General features: G+C 43.9%; 1 protein-coding gene across 4 annotated transcripts in view; it reads right to left on the bottom strand.

Annotated features, from left to right (window-relative positions):
• Positions 1-20006, bottom strand: part of PEPD (peptidase D) — a 423809-nt gene that overhangs the window by 358688 nt on the left and 45115 nt on the right. For 2 of the 4 annotated variants that reach the window (XM_077185104.1, XM_054640499.2), the window contains exons 1-3: positions 10201-10358; positions 4098-4281; positions 2754-2881 (exon numbers count right to left, since the gene is read on the bottom strand). In XM_077185104.1, coding sequence (XP_077041219.1) covers positions 2754-2881; positions 4098-4281; positions 10201-10217 — 329 coding nt within the window. In that variant the 5' untranslated portion in view covers positions 10218-10358. Of the gene's footprint in view, positions 1-2753; positions 2882-4097; positions 4282-10200; positions 10359-20006 lie in introns of those variants that run through there. The other 2 variants (XM_077185105.1, XM_077185106.1) reach the window with 2 other exon arrangements.

Here is a 20006-nt window from a genome sequence, read left to right as displayed (position 1 = left end):
AAAGAGGGACATTTCCAAAACATTTACACTTCTGAAGCCTTTACAATCCTATATTACCATATTCATTTCTAAAACTCTTACTTCTAAAGCTAAAAACAGAAGAATATTCAGGAGCAGAAAAGCCACCCACTAAGCTCAGAGTCTGTGTTTCTGCCTTACAAATGACAGAGGGACAGGGGCAGAGCTACAGGTCAAGAGACAGGCAAAGTGCTTCTCTCACTTGAAAAGGTTTTTCCAGCCAGCAACCAAGAAATTGGCTGGCCCAACATCTGGCCAAATGGCCACACCCACAATTTAAAACCAGAGCCGTGTTTTTGTGATCACTTCCATGAACACAGGACCACCAGTCCTACAATTACCCTCACAACAATTCTGCAACTGCCACCTCAGGAGGTTTGGAGTTTTTTTTGGAGAAGGCCCATAGTCTGCAAGCTAAATTAAATCTCTCCTTCCTTTTAAAACTGCAGAGGTTATTTTGGCTTGCAGGACTTCTGAAAGGTAGAAGGTAGATGTGTATTTTTACACATCTTCAGAGCACACACATTCAGCATGAAGTCCTACCAGATCCATAACACCTCCAAAGCAGCATCCCCCTCATCACCTGTACTGCTCAGAGTGCTGCATCCCCCTCTCCATGTCCACCTGTCCTGCAGAGTGCCCAGGCACCCAGCAGCACTGATGGAAACAAGTGCAGTGGTGAGGCTGGGAGAATCACAGTGTTCATGGGCCCATCTGGAAAGTTGCAGCCCACTGATCTCCAAAAAACACCCCCAGTACTGCACTGCCTGTGGCCACAGTGACACTGCAGTGAATGGAGTCAAGGAGTCCCATTTTTGTATTACTTCAAGGCAAAAAGATTAACCCTTCTGAATGATTAACTCTTCTTCACATTACCCACACTACGCTTCAGAAGCAACTCAAATATGTGTTCTTCAGTGAAGTGAAGGCACAACACATCAAATGATAGATTTAGTAATACAGCAGTGGTAAAATTGCAGTTAAGAGCCTTTTGCATTAATTTTAAGAGAATCTATATATTTCTGCCCAAATTCACATCTGTCTTCTATAGAAAGCAGAATAAACACCAGGCAAAGCAACTCCACCTTGTGCCATGAACTAGCAGACCAGCTGCAGACCCCTGTAAGATACCAACCCCTAAATACCACACAAAAATTGCACTGATTTGTGCCTCACTGATGTTGAATGACTGCTTCTCCAGTGGGCACACAGTGCCTTCCATGGGCACAGAAGTAAGCACTTCCAAGGCAAACTATAGTAATAAACTGCAGTGTATGGAAGGCATGTTTACTTGTGTTTTTCTTTCACTGCTAATTTTGAGTTAAAATTGAATCTTCTGGGAAGGAACACAGTCCCCAGCTGGGAGCAGTACCCACTGTCAACCAACTTATGAAGCAGAACTGCTACTGACTCACAAATGAGTTATTCACCCATCCTCCTCCTGACAAGCAGAAAAAGTACATGACCACGGCTGACAGAAGAGAAAACAAGATTCAAACAGAGGAGGGCATTAAAACAGAGCATTCAGGAGGGGGAAGGAGAAGAATTTAGAAAGCAACAAAGACCATTTGTTATACTCTGCAAGAAGACACAGACAATGACAATGAACCACTTTTAACTAGACTTAATTAATTCTGTAAACGGACAGATAACAAGTGCTGCACAAACTAATCAAAAAGGCCATTAGTTATAAGCACCACAATATTTTGTTTGAGAATTCAAAATGAGATGCTGGAATTTCAATAATATTTAAGCTTTTTTAGATTAGGCACAATCAGAGTGGGTATGAAACAGCTCTTTTGAACTAGCAGGGGAGAACCTAAGGATAGGAAAAAACTTTGTCTCTAAGTGGGAACAGATTTCAGGGAGTACACGTGGGGGGATCACAGAACCTGCCCTCCCAGACAGGTGTGGCTCACAGCTAAAGTCTTTCAGACAGCAGCAGGCAGATTTTTATGCCATCACAATTTCAGTCCCCAGACAGGTCTAAGACAGTCAAATTCATATAAACTCTCTGAGAAGACAGCAGCCATGCCCTGCCATATGGTCTGACACAGTTCAGTACATGGGATCAGTTACAACTGTTTTCCTTTTCCCAAAATTAGCATTAAAATATAAGTGATAGCTTCAATTAGAAGTGAAGCAGCATTAGAAGCAGTCCAATGTTCTGAGACAATGTAGGTGATACAAAAATTTACAAAAATTGGTAGAGGGTATAAATACAATTAAGACTGAGAAAATAAATGAACACATAAATAAATCAATTCCTCCACTACTATGGCACTGTGCAGCATTTACTACCAAGGTGGATGGAGAGATGTTTATGGCATACTCATAGAATAGCATTAAAAGCACATTTTCCTGTCTGTGAGTTCATTTTAAAAAAGCCTGTCAGAGGCTAAACTACCTCATGCCATTCAGAAAGCTTCATTAGCTAAGGCTGCTGCAAACTGGCAAAGCAGCTTGAAAAAGCCTGCTTTATTATCTGACTTGCTTGGGCTCCAATTCCAAGGGAATTGTGTTCCAAGTGGTGGTGGATCATTTCAAATCACATGATCAATACCTACTGATCATGTTTTATATCTCTGTTTGTATATACCCCTCTATGAATATATCGTTCCCAGGGCGTGACTTGGTGGAATCTGATTCCATGACACAACACTGGAGCTCTACAGGCAGTTACATTTTATAAAGTACCTGGATACACCAGAATGCAGTTAAGAGATAGGTCTTACTTTCCCATCCAAACAGCATAGCTTTCAGGGAGTTGTGGAACAAAAAGCATAGATCTTCCAGTATCAACATCTACTGCTCCAAAGCAGCCTGCTTCAGTTACTCCAAAAGTCCAGTGAAAGTAAGATTCCTAGGTTAAAACAAAATATATTCTTAGAAGAAAGATTTCACTTCTTCCAGCTCTAAAAATACACTAGAGCACATATTAATTCCTATTTCCACATATCTGGAAGAGATCTCTTGCTTTTGGAGCAGGAGAAGTGGTTTATGTCTAAACCTTTTCAGACTGGTTAGTTTTAGGTTAGAATAATACAAATCCTTTTGCTGGCAACTGGAAAGGATCAGAGATTAATAAACTACCATAAAGAGGTTAACTCAGCACAATAAACATACACTACACATTAAAATACATTCTTCCAATCTAGAATTGGGGAATGTGTGATCAGGGAGAGACAACCACCTCACAAGAGACAAGGCAAAAGCAGAGTGCAGCTTCATTGAGTGCTGAAGGGAAACCTCAACCTTCCCCAAAGAGGAGGAAACTGCACTAGGAACAGCCCTCAGCCAAGAGTTATTTTAAGAACAAGCAAGCAAAGAACAGAACACCTAACAATACAGGATTTAATTTCAGTAGGGACAGGCATATGGTCTAGTACCCTGAAAGGTGTGTATCCTCTAAAACCAGACTAAATAACTACATTAAGATATGTGCTATCTAAATTAGAATTTTCTGGGTTTGTTTCTTCATAACATACAACAGCTCAATTAAATTCACAAAACAAAGTGCTGCAGAAACCATGCAGGGTATGGGATATACATAATTTGAGTTCTTTTACATCAATATCCCCAGAACATGTTAAGTCCTATTTGTGACAGAAGAACACATGGGTGCTTAAGGAAGAGTCTAAATTAAGAGGACACATGTTGTAAATTCCAAGATATAGGCTGCTGTTTTATAAACCCATGAAATATACTTTTCTATTAATTAATTAAGCTTAGGTCCACTGTAACATGTTTTATTACACAAAGATGGTTGGTTTTTGGGTCACAGACAAGACTGAAAAAATGAAGAAATATTCTACTGCTGTCTTCAAGATTAGATTCAAACACTGATGAGCAGTAGGGCCTTGAACAGGTTTAGGCCTTTAAACCAGATAATGAGCCTGCACTAAAGCACTGCAAGTGAGAGCAAGTCAAAGCTGAAGAAGCAATGTTATAAAGAAGCCAATTTATTTAAATGAAGCAAGACAATGCACATCTGAGAGATAGAGAAAATAATTTAAAATCATTTAAAAATCCATGCAGTGGAAGAGTTTCTTCATTTGAAGTTTGGATTCAGCTCTTACCTGGCGAAACACAATACCAGTATCAGTGCAGTATCTCTGGGTTTCCTCTCCACCCTGCAGCAGAACAATTGAGTTCTTCTGGACATCCTTATTCTGTCTCAGGCGGTCACACAGCCGTCTTCTGTTCAAGGCAAACAGTGCCACAGGCACTTTCAAAGTCTCATTCCCCAGCCAAAAGGAGGGTCTAGAAGAGATTTTTTCAATTGACAATTAATGGCAAAGACAGTGGTTAGCACAATTTACATGCATAGTGTTCATTAGTTTAATTCAACTCTACTAACAAGAGGCTCATCACTCCTGGGAAAGAGCTGTTGTACACACATTGCTCTCATCAAACACAAAGCACTGCTCACACAAGTACCAAAGGAAAAAGGCATGTGAAAAATGCATGTATTTTATGATTGGCTTTTTGCAAATATTCAAATGAATATTATATGTGTTGTGTTAGAAAGTAATGCTGTATTAATTCTCTTAAGCAGTGTGTTAAATATAGTTTTAGGTTATAAAAAATGTTAAAATAGAAACTATGCTATGTAGGATACTTTTTTAAAGAAAGGACTTGCAGTGAGATAGCAGCCATAGGACACCTAAATCTTTCAGAGAATAAGAATTTATTGCCCTCTTATCAGGAGAAATGAACTTCTTCCCACCTCAAAGGTGCTGTTAGGATTCAGAGGAAGAAGTTGACCACAAAATCCTGTATTTGAATGGAATCTATGCATCATGTATGAGGTGTATGAGTATGCAACAGGCTGGTGTTTTTAAGGGTTAATCCTCTGTTAACGTGGGTCCTTTGTCAGGCTCGTGCTGCCCAGAAAAAGGTACCCAGACTGTCCATAACTCTTTGTCTCTATTGTCTCATATTGTCCTAATTCAAATTGTCCAAATTATTATTACTCTAATTGTATTACTATTTTTATAACCATTTTATTACTATTAAACTTTTAAAATTTTAGAAACAAGTGATTGGTGTTTTTCACAGGTGGGAACAGCAGACAAGGCTGGCTGCAGCTACAGCCCACAGCAGGTCCCTCATCACATCCCTTTGGGCAAGGAAACACTAAGTGACCACAGCCCGTGTCTGCTGAGGAGATGCAAAGCAGGAGGGAAGGAAATCAGTTCTGATTTTCTGTTTTCAGCACTGATCAGAAGTAGAAGTTTACAGTAAGTCTAGCAAACTTCAGCAAGTCCTTGTGGGAAACAGAGAGAGAAAAGCTGATGGACAGCAGACAAGAGCATTTCCCATACACAGGATGGGCAAATCTCTTTTCTGTGGATGTATGGTTATTCTTGAACACACAGGAGCAGCTTCAGCCAGTGACTGAACTCAAACACGTGGCCACAGGGGCATGGATTGGGCACCTCCACTTGTCCCTAAGGCCACACTAATGTGCTGAGACAGCCCAGAAAGCTTCTGAATGATTGTGCTCAACAGAGCTGCAACTGCCAGGACACAGTTTAAAAGCTGAGAGCTCGCTGTTACTAAGGAATTTTAGATGTTGAAAGTACCTCAAGAATACGTGGCTGATTCATTCACATTTGTTTCAGCTCTATAAGTGCACCTTTTGGAGATTTCCAGTAGAAACACTACAGCTTTTCTAGGATATGGAGCAGAGGGAGGAGTTTAACCAGATGCTATGAGAACAATCTAAAAAGCAGTTTATTTTGAGGGTGGTTTTTTATGCTTAAATAGCAAAGCTGTGCTTTGGAGCTTCAGTATTAGAGATGATCAATACAATTTTTCTATAAAATGCTATTATTTAAGTCCAATTTGTTCCCCCACCTCAGCTTCTCCAAGGCTGATTGGATGGTCACTTTCTATCAGCTGTGCTTTACAGGAGATGCCAGAAAGGTGCAGTTACCTTGTTACTATGTTAAGATGACAAGAAATGAACCAACCACCAAAGTACTTAACCTTAGAGGAGCAAAGCTCCACATCTTAATTATTATATAGCTTTCATGGGCAATCTGAAAGGTAACCTTTGATTTATAGCTGCATAACCTCCTAAAGGACTATCAACCTCAGAAATGTAAACCCTGTAATTTCCTACTGCAGCCACAGCATAAAAGACCTAATAAAATACTTTATTTTACTTGCTTATAACCACTTGATGGAACAGCATAAGTAATTTTAGAAGGTAAAGGACTGCTCTTGCTAATCCAATTTTCAAAATATCTGCTTACAAGTTCAGCTGATGGTGCAGAAAACCCAGATGTGTTTATTTTTATTCCTTCCAACACACACCTGGCAGCCCCTCACCAAGGCAGGTAATCATCACAAGGGCTGCAGCACATCAGCACAGCCTGGAAACACAGCACAAGCTTTTGTTTTGGGGTACCCATGCCTGTAGGAAGAAGGAAGCAAGTTCATCCAATCCCAGCAAAAGCTACTGAAAGTTTAGTCAGATAGTGAACCTCCAAGTAAAAACAGGCAAGGCCTTCCAGGTACAGAGCTGTGGCTCAGAAATTCAGCAATGCACAGGAGGCTGAAAACGCTGTTTCCAAGCATGATCATCCCTTGGAGTACATGCAACAGCCTGGAAATCATATGCTCACCTTATGGGGCATTTATAAAAGAGAGGAGAGAACATCATCAGATACCCTTATATCACATGTTTCCCTCATATCTTTGTATCTGCTGATTAAAAAAACCCCAAAAACTAACAGGCAGAGGTTGTAGCACAGCCTGTCTCATGTTTTGCTTCAAAGGAAGGAAAAAAGTCACCTTCATTGCAATTTTACTCACTTCACAAGATTGGGGATCTTTTTCTGTGATTTAAAAAAAAAAAGAAAAGAAAAAAGAGAGAACTCTGACTTCTCTCCTCCAGGCCTATTCCTACACCCTGGAGTTCAGAGGAAGCTGCTACAAAGGCACATTTTCATCTCCCTTAAGTCTAATATTAATGCTTTTATTACACTTAAAACCTTTGACAATCCAAATGACACTTAAGGAGAAATGATGACATCAGGCAGCAATTCATAGCAGTAGTTTTAATAAGTCACTGAAGTCTGCCCTTTACTGGGATCTTAATGCTGAAGCTGAACTGCATTCTAGTGCAAAATGATAGTTCTTGTGCACATTTTCTCAAAGTGAAAGCGTGTTCTTCCTTGGACATAACAGATCCCAGTTTCCCTGAAAATGATGGCCCAGCATTAGCCCAGAGCAGAGCAGGGTCTCTGCAGTTGTTTTAGTGGCACAGTTTCCTCAGGGGCACGGCCCTGGCCTCTGCTTTGAGGCTGCAGTAGGAATCTCAAGAGCTGGGCTGCGTGTAAACCCTGCTCTGTTCTCAGGCTGCTGCTGAGCACCCGGGTTCACTCACACCTCACCAGAGTGAGCTTGCCAGGAAACACACCGACTGGAATTCTGCAGAGAAAACCAGCGTGGTTTTAGGGACAATATTCAGCTTGGAGGAGTTTGCTTCCTCCACAGCTCTTGGTCTCTTTTTTTCTCCTGCAAGCACCCAGATACCAAACTGGTGGCACCCCCTGGATGGACTGACAGCATGGCAGAACACCCACAGGTGCTGCTTTGCCTGCAGAGACCCCCTCACTTGGCACACATCAGCCATGGCCAAGCTTCCCACAGCTAACACAGACAGCTCTTCTCAGACAATACTGACAGGGTGTACATACAAAACACATACAAAAAGGTGTATGGCTGTACAACCAGCTATGCATGGCAAAGAAAAAACTGGGAAACAGAACTCTCACAATACTCAAGATCACAAGAAAAAAAATGTCACACATAGGACTGGCTGTTTGATGACTTGTAGTAAATTAAGTGTAACTCTCATATGTAAGTACCTCACATGTGTATCAACCCTAGAAATACACATGCAACTGCAGTGTAAGCAGTGTAAAACTATGGTCTTTGCTTTGGAAAAAAACTGCCACAAAATCCTCTCTAGGGAAGAAGCTACAAGCTTTTCCTTCTGGCCCATGATCTCTAATCACTCAGTTGTATCTCACAAGACACACTAATCACAGAATCATAGAATGGGTTGTTTTGGAACAGACCTCAAAGATCATCTTGTCCCACATCCCTGTCATGGGCAAGGACACCTGCCACTAGAGCAGGCTGCTCAAGGCTTTGCACAGCCTGGCTCTGAACACTGCTGGGGCATCCACAACCTCCCTGGGCAACCTGTTCCAGTACCTCACCATTCTTACAGTTAAGAATTTCTTCCTAATATCCAGCCTAAACTTCCTCTCTTTCCATTTCTACCCATCCATCACTCCCTGCCCTGTCAGTGCAGCTGCTGCTGAACAGTCCCTCTCCAGCTTCCCTGTAGCCCCCTCAGATACTGGGAGGGGCTGTGAGTCTCCACACAGCTTCTCCTTTCCAGAACAGCCCACATTTCCTCAGCTTGTCTTCTTATGAGAGACATTTCAGCCCTCTGATCAACTTTGTGGCCTCCTCTGGACTTGCTTCAGCAGAGTTATTAGAATTTAATTAATACAACACACTGGCTGGTCCTTCAAGGTTGGCTTCTTCTGTTAGCACAAGGACCCCAGCACATCCAGCCACAAATTCAACCCAAAACCCTCATGTGAAGTTACACCTTTGATAAAGAAGGATATTTGATGCAAGCACTGCTTTGTGGTGCACACCTCTTTGAAGCTATGCAAGCTTTTGCAAATAAACCTCAGCTGCTGTCCAAAGTGGACACTTGCAAGAACTAAACAGGGCAAGAGAAGCTCAGCTCCCTTGTTTCCTCCAGTCTGGTACCAGCATTCAACCACTGCTCGGTCTGGTAAAGGCCTCCCACAGGAGCTGACAGTTTCCTGCTGGCTGTCACATACAATTTTTATGATCACTTAGGCCCAAGCTCACAGACGAGCTCTTTTATTTTATTATACTGCAAGTGAAATATAGCTAGGAACATTAAACTACATCTGTTTCTTTAAAGATATTTTTCCTTCGCCTGGAGCTCCTGATTTTCAATGCTCATTTCAGAAGTCTTACATTTTAAAGAGCATACATTCTGGTACTATATGATGCATCTAACATTTTGGATCTGTTGTAAAGCAACCACCAGAACACACTGGTAACTAAAATTCCTATTTTATTTCTGGTTTTCCTACCATTTTTCAGTTAACTTTCTGTACTTCTGGTTTTTTTGAGCAGAAAATTCATGAACTGCCATTTCTGTTCTACTGAGATCCCACAGAGAGGATCCAGATTTCAATGAAGATGAGAAACCACTGAAACTACTTTTCAGTAAATTACCACTTGTTTGTTGACCAGGCCTTATTTATTTGTTTGTTTTGAGCAACAGATTCATCAACACCAGCCTGAAGCATAAACACTTTCCAATGCTGTTTCCACATCCCATATGTGAAGCTCAAGAGGCCTAGCACAAGGAAAGGGCCGACACAACCAAACAGTAATAGCATCTACGGCTGTTCAAGGTATAAAATGGGTATGTTCTTCACGGCCAGCTCAGCGTTTCTTGTGAAGCTGACAGCTCCAAGTGCCGGCGCCGCTCCATGTCCTTCCTGGCAGCCCAGCCCGGGGTGGCCCCGGGGCCAGGGCAGCGCTGGGGACACCGGGGCCGGGGGACCCGCAGGGCAGCGAGCTCCGCAAGCCCCGGCTCACAGCCAAGCCCCAGCCTGGCCCCTGTCCGGCAGCTGTGTAAACTTCCCCCTTCGTTCTGATACAGTTATAATGGCACCTTCTTACAGCACCAAGAAATGGCTGAATTTTGCTATAAAATGTGAGAAAACCCTTGAGCTGTGCAATCCGAGCCACCTTAAAGCATCACTTCCAAACCTGAGACAACTTCAAAATAACGCACGGCTGGGAGCGAGGCACTGCGAGCCAACCCGCCCGTGGGACCCTTCGCAGCTCTCTCACCGCCCCGCGCAAAACCCGAAATCCTTTCGGAGAACCCCGGGTCCGGAGCACTCACAGACCGGCGCCAGCCAGTGCCCTGCATTCCCGGCCCCGCCGCCGGCCCGGGACACCGCTGGCGCACCGGGCCCCCCGCGAGCCCCCAGCGGCCGCGCCGTGGCCCTCGCAGGGAGCGGGCTGCCGGCGGTCCCGGGGGCCGGGCGGTGCGGGGGTCCCGGTGGTCCCGGTGCCGGTCCGGCGCGCACTCACCCCTCCGCCGCAGCCATGTTCGCTCGCCGGCCGTGCGCGGTCACGTGGCGGCTGCGCCGCAGCGCGGGGCGGGCGGAGCGGCCCCGCCGCGCTGCCCTCACGGCCCCGCTACGCTCCCTTCACGGCAGCTCCGCGCTGCTGTCACGGCAGCTCCGCGCTCCCTCACGGCCCCACTACGCTCCCCTCACGGCCGCCCTGCGCTGCTGTCACGGCAGCTCCGCGCTCCCTCACGGCCCCGCCACAGGCCCGGCTGGCACCGCACGGGACCCCCGAGCCCGGGAAGTGCCGTCCTGAGGGACCATGTCCGGCCCTCTCCGCGCCTGCTGGCTTCTAAGGAACAATCCACGCCTAGAAGCCAATATAACATAATGTAAATACAACTTTTTATAGGGATTGCTGCCCTACCGCTGAATTCTCCTCAATTAACGCTTTCTGAAAAATCCACTTCATGTGCAGTTCTGCTGTAATCCCTGGAAGAGTTGCTTTCCACCTCTATTTGGAAGTGCTAAAGGCGTTTAGCAGTAGCCTTGGGGCATGGTGGGCTGGAGCCATCGCCAGCCCTTAGGCTCACTCCACTCCGCTGTTTTTTTTTCCTATTCACACAGATTTTGTTAGAATCCGAAATTACTCGTTCTTGCCTCAAAACTACTTGCTCTTGTTTCAAGATTACAAGATACCTGAAGAAACTATCATAGTCCAGGGTTCACATGTTAAGTGACTCCATGCAGTTGCAAAAGCAAATGGCCAGGAACATGAACAGCAGATAAGAATGAGAGATTGGAGCCCTGCTCGGTGACCTGAAGGCAGGGTCCGCTGTTGGGCAGAGATAGATGCAGCTCTGGGCAGGAACCCTCCTTCCCTGGAAACAAAGTGTGAGTCCCTGCTCTAGGGCTGCTCAGTAATGCCACTGCTCTGCTGGCCTGGCACTGACCTCCAAATAAATACTGTGAGACCTGAAATAATCGGCTTCTTCCACCACAAATGCTCGGGAAAGAGAGGAATGCAGGGCAGTGCAAAGGCAGAGTATGATCATAAAATACATGGAGCTTAAAGTTCATGTGTGTTATGAGGAATCAGTGCACTGTCACTAAGACACATGCACATTTAAGCCCCTTTTTCTCATTTGGTCATATTGTCCTCCAGAAAGTTGTGAGAAAGCTGTGACTCCTCATGCACAGCTGGCTCTGGAGTGGCGTGTGAGAGCTGCAGGGCAGTGGCAGGCAAAGATTGATTTCAGGAAGTCTGGATAGGTGCATATAAATTGATAAAACTAGAAAAGTCAAGCAGTCATTCTCTAGATCTTTATGTTTTTACATCCAAGAATCAAAGACCTTTAGTACAAAATATATATAATGAAAAGTTTCTTTCATGAACTGCACATTTGACAGGTAACAATACTTATTTTAAGGTCCAGATTCATGGATAAAGCCCCATTTTAGAAATAATTGATGAGTTCTTGAATTTTAAGAAACTTCCCTCCATTTTTGCAGACTGAAAAAAAAAAGTGAACTGTAGTGAAATATTTTACTGCTTTCAGTTCCCTAGAGGGGCTTCCTTCTGTATAGATTCTAGCAGAACCACTGGGAGGAGGCTGGGAAGCTCACTTTGCTTTTCCTTCTCCTCTCAGGACTAGAGAGAAAAGACTAAAGCCTCCAGGGCACTCTTCCAAATACCTTCATTTGGGCATTCATCCTTCCCTGCTCCCCTTTCCTACCCCTACACTTGCTCTCTGTAGAGTAAAGGTCTCCTGCATTGTAGTATCTGCTCTCTAAAATGAGTTTTCTGGGTCTCTGTCCTGTTTATTTTAATTTCCTTCTTGGTCATTTTAGCTGCCTTCCAAAAACAATCACCACATTTAGAAGTTACCTGCAGTATATTAAATCTCAGCAGGAAATAAGACTACATTCATTAGGGCAAAAGAAATATCCTGTTCTTCTGGCTCAGGATTTGAAAGAATGAAACTGCTACACTGTGCACAACTAAAACTCATGTACAAGGGGGCAATACTTGAAATGCCAGCCACAGGAACGGCACTGGCTGCCAGACTGGGAGCAAGCCCAGCTTTATTGCACACAGAGACAATTCTGATTCTCTCCCCGCTGCAATTGACTCTGCAACTGAGAGGAGTAAACATTAATATCTGAGAGGCTGAGTTCAGAACACTTCCCTCTACACCAAGGTTTGACTGACCATTATTGGCACTTATCTCCCAGTAGGACACTCTCTCTGTGAGCAAGAACATCCTCTCTCATGCTGAAGGCCTGATTTTGTAATTCAGGCAGCTTCAGAATTCCCACTGTAGCACTTTGGATGTACAAGAGATGCAAAACTGCAACATGTGATGGGATTCTGCACTAGCCCTCTCTATTTCAACTGTTCACTGCTGTCCAGGCAGGATCCTAGCACCATCAGTGCTGATTGCTTCTATTATCTCAGCTGAAAAGAACTGATGTTAGGTTAATAGACTTCCTTTTATTACATGAAAATTACACAACTGTTGTGAATACAGGTCAAGGCATTTGCTCCTGCTTTTAGAGTACAATAGATGAAAATCCAAAGTTACAAGGGCAGATACAGTCCAAATATGTACCAGTGGAAAAGGAAGGATGCTGCAGCTGTAGTCACAGCATGTGGTTGGGGAGCATCAATTCTCCTTCTGCCCTCCAGCCTAGAGTGGTATCAAATACTGGAGCTAAATACTCTCTGGTTGCAGCAGTGCCTTGTTGTTATTATCAGATTTCTAAAGTCCATACTTCTTTGATGTGTTCTCATGGCTGCAGATCTTCACTGACTCCTTCTGCTGCATGTTGTTCTCTCCCAGTTCAGGGCTCCTCCAAGGCTCTCCCTGACTGGCTAACCCACCCCCTTTTATCCCAGTCATCTTCATTGGTTACAGCTGCAGCCCAGTTAAGGACAGGGCAGCTGCAGCCCATCAAGGGCAACCAGGACCTCTGGGGCAAAGCCTCTATACAGAAATTCAAATACATTTCCTCTACTATATTTCCCCCTTTTACTTAAGTTAACAGTTGTACAGATGTTCAAGTACAATACATACATTTCTCCATGACTCACATGCCATGTACAACCCACATACTTTCTCATGACTCACAGGCCTTGTACAACCCACATAGCTCCTTGCCCAAAGGCCATACTCTTTCACAGCTCCCTGACCCAAAAGCTATGTTCTGTCACAGCTCTTGGCCACCACAGCTCTCAGCTGTCTTATCTTCTGCTAACTATCACATCGGGGTCACCAATCGGTCTTGTTATCAGATTTCTAAAGTCCATACCTCTTCAGTGTATTCTCATGGCTGCAGATCTTCACTGACTCCTTCTTCTGCCTACTGTTCTTTCTCACCTCAGGGCTCCTCCAAGGCTCTCCCTGACTGGCTAACCCACCCCCTTTTATCCCAGTTATCTTCATTGGTCACAGCTACAGCCCAATTAAGGACATCACAGCTGCAGCCCATCAAGGGCAACCGGGACCTCTGGGGCAAAGCCTCTATACAGAAATTCAAATACATTTCCTCTACTATAGTGCCTGAGCTTCTCTTGTGCTTTGGGAAAATGCAGTTGTTGAGAGAACAAATCCCCTGGGGCTGCTGTGAATGATCACAGAGCCACACTGAGAACGAGGTACCACAGGAGGAAGGCTTGAGCTGCCAGTACCATGACATGAAGTGGGGAACAGGGTCTAAGGCTCAGTGACTAAGGTCACCCTCCCTAGTAAAGCCTTACTTGATATATGATTTCAACACAAGTTTCAACCAATTTTCTAAATATCCAGAAAACTTCCATATCATACATGCCACCACAAAAACAGAAATGGGAAATGCTGATTTATCAGCCCAGGAATTGTTCTAAGTCCAGCTTGATTTGTTTTTCTGAGTTCAACTTGATCTGTTTTTCTGCTGATTATTCCTCCAAAACTTTGGAAGGTAGAACGTTGCTGGCCAAAACACTCTGTGATCCTCTTCACTTGGATGGGGGAGCACTGGCTAGGCAAAGAACAACAGACAGATTTTGTATGCATTTGAGTCAAAGTCTTTCATACATTGTAGGATCAGCTGTTAGTCCAAAGTAATTATACAGACTGCTATGCTAAAATGTGTTAATACTGTGGGGGGTTTTAAATAGAATCATTCTACAGGGACCCCTACTGCCTTTGTTTGATATAATGGCCATGAGTCTTTAATGTGGAATTAAGATTACAAGGTCGCTTCAAAGCAACAGATTGAACAAAAGCATCTGCCTTTGGCATTTTCATCATGAAACAACTTTTAGTAAATTTCCCTCAAGCACTAAATGTATACTTCTGTATTGATCTTTTGGATGTTGAAATGAAAGTGTGATTTTCCTAAAGCTTGGTTGAACCAAATTATTATAAAGACAAGAAAGGTAAAGCATTACATAACCTCATTACTCTCACCATTGACTTTAAGAAAATTTAGTATATTCAAAATGTGCCCATCAAGGATCACAGTCTAAGCTAGCTTCTCCAGCTATTGTTTGACCTTCACAAAAATGTATTTTTTTTTTAGGTTCATTAGTATAGACTGTAATTGTTTCATTTCAATCAATCTGCCCACCAGTATTTATAAATTGCTGCCACAGAAAGTCCAATCTCATCAAAATGTATTAAAACAGCACTATCAAAACTGCTTCAAAGGCTCTCTTTTTTAGAGGTTTGGGTTGTCAGGTTTTTTTTAAGAATTAGTAGCAAATGTGATGTTCTCTGTAATGCTTCTCTAATATCTCTGGAAGCTTGAAAGAATCAATTTTTATATATTGCAACATATTGCTTTGCTTCAATAAAAGGAGACTTCTCAATGATTTTTCAGTCTGTTTGCTCATATATTACATTTTTTGCTAACCCACAGGCCAGGAAGGCACAGTTTCTGTCTGTCATGTGTCCTTTGCCTGGTGCCCAGCACCATGGCTCCTTTCTGGTTTTTAAAGAGTCAGGTGTACTTGTACTGCATTAGAAATGTGACATGAGTGCAGTTCAGTCCTGGCTAATTGCCAGGTATAAGAGATAAGCCACCAACCTGTATCTCCTTTTTTATAACTGATCCTAGTTAGCATGAGAGATGAACATTTTTGTTTATTCTAAGTAAGTTTGAACAACCATCCTGTAGTGAAATTTTGCAACAGTGGGTTTGGGATGTGAATGTAGTCAGTATCACTGAAGCTATTACCCCAGTATCATCACCAAAGTTACAGCAGACACCACATCTGAGAACAAAATCCCTTCACGTTACTCAAGGTCTGTTCCTTCAGCATTTCTCACTTTCAAAAGCACAGCCTCTCTCCCAATGAGGAGTGGCTCCCTGGCTGCATTTTGGAGGGCACAACCAAAGGGGCTTTGCCCCACCTTCTCCAGCAGAACGTGGGAAGAGGCTGATGAAGCTTCTGTCCTGTGTTACAGAGAATTTGTCTGCCTGCACATGTGAACCTGTGCCATTTGTACAATGGGAAAGCACCACTCCTCTTGCAAGTTCCCTGTGCTGCCTTGACCTTACCTGCACCCTTGCAATATATTGTACACTTTTAATATAGAACATGTTTACAAAGCTTACTTTTTCTTTCATTAGTGTCTGCATAATATACTCTCCACCCAGTGCATAACAAATCCCCAAACAAGCTTATAATATGCATATGCAAATATTTTTTCAAAAGATTAATGCCTTCAGGTTTTTGCAGATTAAGATCCATATCTTCACACCAATTTAAAGTCAGATTTCTCACTTTTTCTGGTAAGAAAATCCTCTTTAATTATTGTTAATCTGGCTTGTATTTTCCACTCTGAAATCTTACAATAAAATTGTAAGCCACTGGTTGAGCAAGATCTGTATTTTGTTGATGATGAAGAAATTGCTCTTTCTTACACAGACATATTAGAATTGTCTGAGATGAGTTATTTCAGGCTTTGCATGGGCAGCATTTCTTTTTCTGCTTGAAGCACTCCAACCCTCCTTGCTAGGGAAGAAAGGCATGCTCATGGTGCTGCCCTCTAATGCCAGGAGCCACCTCTCGTGCAGCTTTTCCTTTCTTGTGCTGCTCTGCCGAGTGGCAGCAGCCGGGCCAGCAAGGACAGCGGGGTTGCCATGGAGGCACGGCCTGAACTGAGCCCTTCCCGGCCAAAAGGCATCAGTGCTGCTGCCCCAGAGCTCTCCCAGCGCTGGCCCTCCCTGCCAACTGCAGATGAGGAGATCAATTACTTCCTTTTCCTGCAAACCACTCATCTAATCTCCTCTGCATCTGACTGGAAATTTAACCCAGCTGCCTCCTGCCTTCAATTGAAACCTAAAAAACCCCAAGTGATAAGAAACTGCCATCAGATTATCTAATCACAGTCTATGTCATGGCACTTGAGCACTTCTTCAGTTTGGTCAGACCACTTCCACTACCCAGTGTCCAAAGGCCCCTCTCATGAGCCAGTTCTAACCTGGGAGCTTAGGGAGGACCAGGGGGCTGTGCAATAACATACTAGAGGACAGAGAGCATAAAAAACTAGAGCTTGTGAATCAGAGAGTTCAATTGTCTTTTGAACTGGAAAAAATGCCTGTTTTACACAACCACTCTCTCCCCTAAAGACATTACACAGCCTCTCTCCAGGCAGAGGAAACTGTGCCAAAAACACAAAGTTCACTAAGGATGTTATCTGCCTCTTTGCCTTTTAATGAATCAACTGACTAACATTTATTTCAAAAACAGGTCACATTTCCAGGCATTTTTCAAAGACTATCAGTTTGATGAGAGTGTGACTCAGTTTATTGCAGAGACAGTCCTTATTTGCAGAGTGTTTCTCCAGGGGTACAAGCTGGCACCTCCCTGCACATCATACTGGGCACAGGTATCTACAAGGGGACTTGGATGCATGCATGAAAATTAAGCTCAATGAGAGTCAGCTTGGGCAACAAAAATAATATCTACAGTCACCATCTTCTGCTGCCTAGCCTCTAAATTCAAATCTCATTGTCTGGTTTTACTTTTGCAGTCATGAATATAAGGTGATTTCTAAGAAATTATTATTTGCCATCTCAAAAACCTTTTGCTAAGCCACCCTTTGGTTCTGTACAAGTTTAAGCTTTTGTGAGGGCAGCTTCTCTTGGTTCCTGTCAGCACTAGCAGTGTTAATGCCATTTGGGCAAAGGAGATTCAGAAGATTCAAAGAATGTGTGTGCTTTAAGTGTGTTTCAGGTGGCATCTGTCTGCATCCTTGAGAATAAAATACAATTTCACTGATGTGGTGGTACAGCTGTGCCATTGTTTCTGCTTCAAGCCCTGTCAGGCATCTTTGTTTGTATGCAAGGGCCCTGTTTGAACTGTTGCCTGGTGTCCTTGCTTTGTAGGCTGGCAGGAGAGGTGTTGGGTTATTTTGGTTTGGTTTTGTTTTCATTTTCAGAAAAAGTGGTAACTTTTTTCCATCTGTTACTGTTGACAGCAATAACTTCTCTAGTCCAGGCTGATGTTATATGATGGCCACAGAAAAAGGATTCAGCTTCAGAAAATTGGGTGGGTTCTCACTGAGTCCCAGAACTGGGCAGGTGCCAAGCAGCAATAAAGGGCAGGCTTACCCTGGGATGCTGTTGTGGCAGGCAGCCTGCTCCCCTCCAGCCCCAGCTTCTTCTCAGTGATAACTGGCAGGGCTTTATGCTGAGTAAAGGTCTAAAACAGGTATAAACAGAACAGTTCTAATATTAAACTTGGCCTAACAGTGCTCGTTTAGGACATGGCTTTGTTCATTTACTTCCTGCTGATTGCACATTTAGCTGTGCAACATCCCTTTGGTGATACCACCCTTGCTCTTGTATGAGTAAGGGCAGAAAAGGAAAACTGTTGCTCTCCCAAGACTGTAAAGAGGTAATTTTCACTTGTTTCCAAAGATATAAAAAACAGAGAAGGAAAAACCTCTTTAAGGTGAGGCTTCTTTCTGAAAGCACACCTTGGGGCACCATCCACCAGCTCATCCCTGCTGTGGGCTGTGCCCACCTCCCTTGCTGGGTAAAGTCTTCCCAGTATGACTTTTCTGCAGTAAGAATAGGAAAACAAATCACTGAGCCACACTGGAAAGCAGGCCCAGTGACATGCTGACTAGTGGTGCTTTGACATCATTCAACAGATTTTATGGAGATGAAGGTCCCATCAGAAATTTGTCAGCAGTAGTTTAGGAAATACTTCCTGAAGATTTGCAGAGTTAACAGCTTTGTGGGTGTTTGCTGTTTGGCTGTCTACCTAAACAAACAGCTGGTGCAGCTGGAATCAAGTCAGCAAAGTTGTTACTGATTGAGATTCTTCAGGCATGTCTCTGCTCCAGGCACTGGAATGACTGTGCTGGAGCATACTGCTACCCCAGCTATTTTTAAACACCTGGCTTGGTACTGGAGGAAATCAGTTACAGTAGCACAGAGTTCATCATGGATTCATTTACCCAGCTTTTTGGCTCAAATATCAGTGCCAGCAGGATTAACTAAACCCTTCTGAAAGGAGAGAAAGGAGATAAAAGGACTTGATTCAGCAACAGTCTGATTCAAAGAGAAAAGTCACAGTTGCTCACACTAGGAGCTACATTGATGAAGACAAGAAGACAAAAACTTGAATTTGCTGTAGTGGACAATGAGGTGGGGGCCAGGGGGCAGGGAGCCTGTAAATACAGAGCGTGCTGTGGAGAAGGGTCTGGCCTTTGCTGTGAATCCTCTGTGTCACTGCAAATGGAAAATGCCACATGGAAATGAAGGAGACTCCTATTAATAAAGAGTCATTGGTGTAATGTGCCCTAGAAGAGGAGAGATTGTGTCTAGACTTAGCTGCAAGGAGCTTTATGTGCTGCAAGAGCTCTGATTTACTGCTTCTGGAAGACTTCTCTAACTCCAGTGTCAAAGTTCAGGGGCCTTTGGTACATTCCCAGTGCTAGCTGGCAGAACCACCCCTTTGTAATAATTTCTTTGTTACAGTGACTTGTTTTATGCATGTGACTCTTGTCTGTTAGGAGCTGGTCAGACAGGCAGGAAATAGCCCAAGGCAGTCAAATGTGTGGCAACTTCTGGCCAAGAGGAAGGACATAGCCCCATCACCCAATAACCTATTGACCTACCCCTAACCTGAGATTCATGCCTGTTGCTAGCTTGAGCAACAGTGAGAATGAAAAGTGCAAAAAACAAAAATGTAAATTTAAAATGGAAATTTCCAGTAAACTTCAGACCTCTAACAGGAACCACACTATTTGCTGGGATTGCAGAGGAGGACTTGCTGGAAAAGAGGACTTGCAGAGGAGGACTGTCAGAAGAGGACTTGCTGGAAAAGCGGTTTCTTGGCAAAAATTCCCTTCTGGTTCAGAACATAAGGGCCTGGCTAAGGCACAGACTGGGGCTAGCTCCTCACAAAGCTAAAAGTGACCACTAAGGAGCTGCAGATTAAGAAGCCTCCTAAAGCTATGCCAGCCAGGTCCAAAGGGGATGACAGCAGAAAATGTTCCCAACTATTAACTGGAGAGAAGCACAGCCCCTACAGTGCAGCAAAGCAAGAGAGAGCAATGTCACTGCTGCAGCACAGCACCAGCCTTGCAGGCTCTAATGAGACAGGCTGACTAACAGGCAAAGGATATGGGAGACATTCAGCAGGCCAGGCCTCAGCCTTGGAACTGAGCCCAAATCCTGTAGCAGAGCAATAATGAGCAAGGCAGGATCAAAGGAGACAGCAGAGATGGGCACAGACACACCAGCACTCACCCAGCACTTGGCTCCCTGGTCCTTTGCTCGCCCTCCTGTTCCTGGGCTCTCCCATCATCTCTGCCCACCTGAGCC

Source organism: Agelaius phoeniceus, chromosome 12, assembly GCF_051311805.1.
Source record: "Agelaius phoeniceus isolate bAgePho1 chromosome 12, bAgePho1.hap1, whole genome shotgun sequence".
Taxonomy (NCBI): Eukaryota; Metazoa; Chordata; class Aves; order Passeriformes; family Icteridae; genus Agelaius; species Agelaius phoeniceus.
This window is presented reverse-complemented; position numbering and strand designations above follow the sequence as displayed.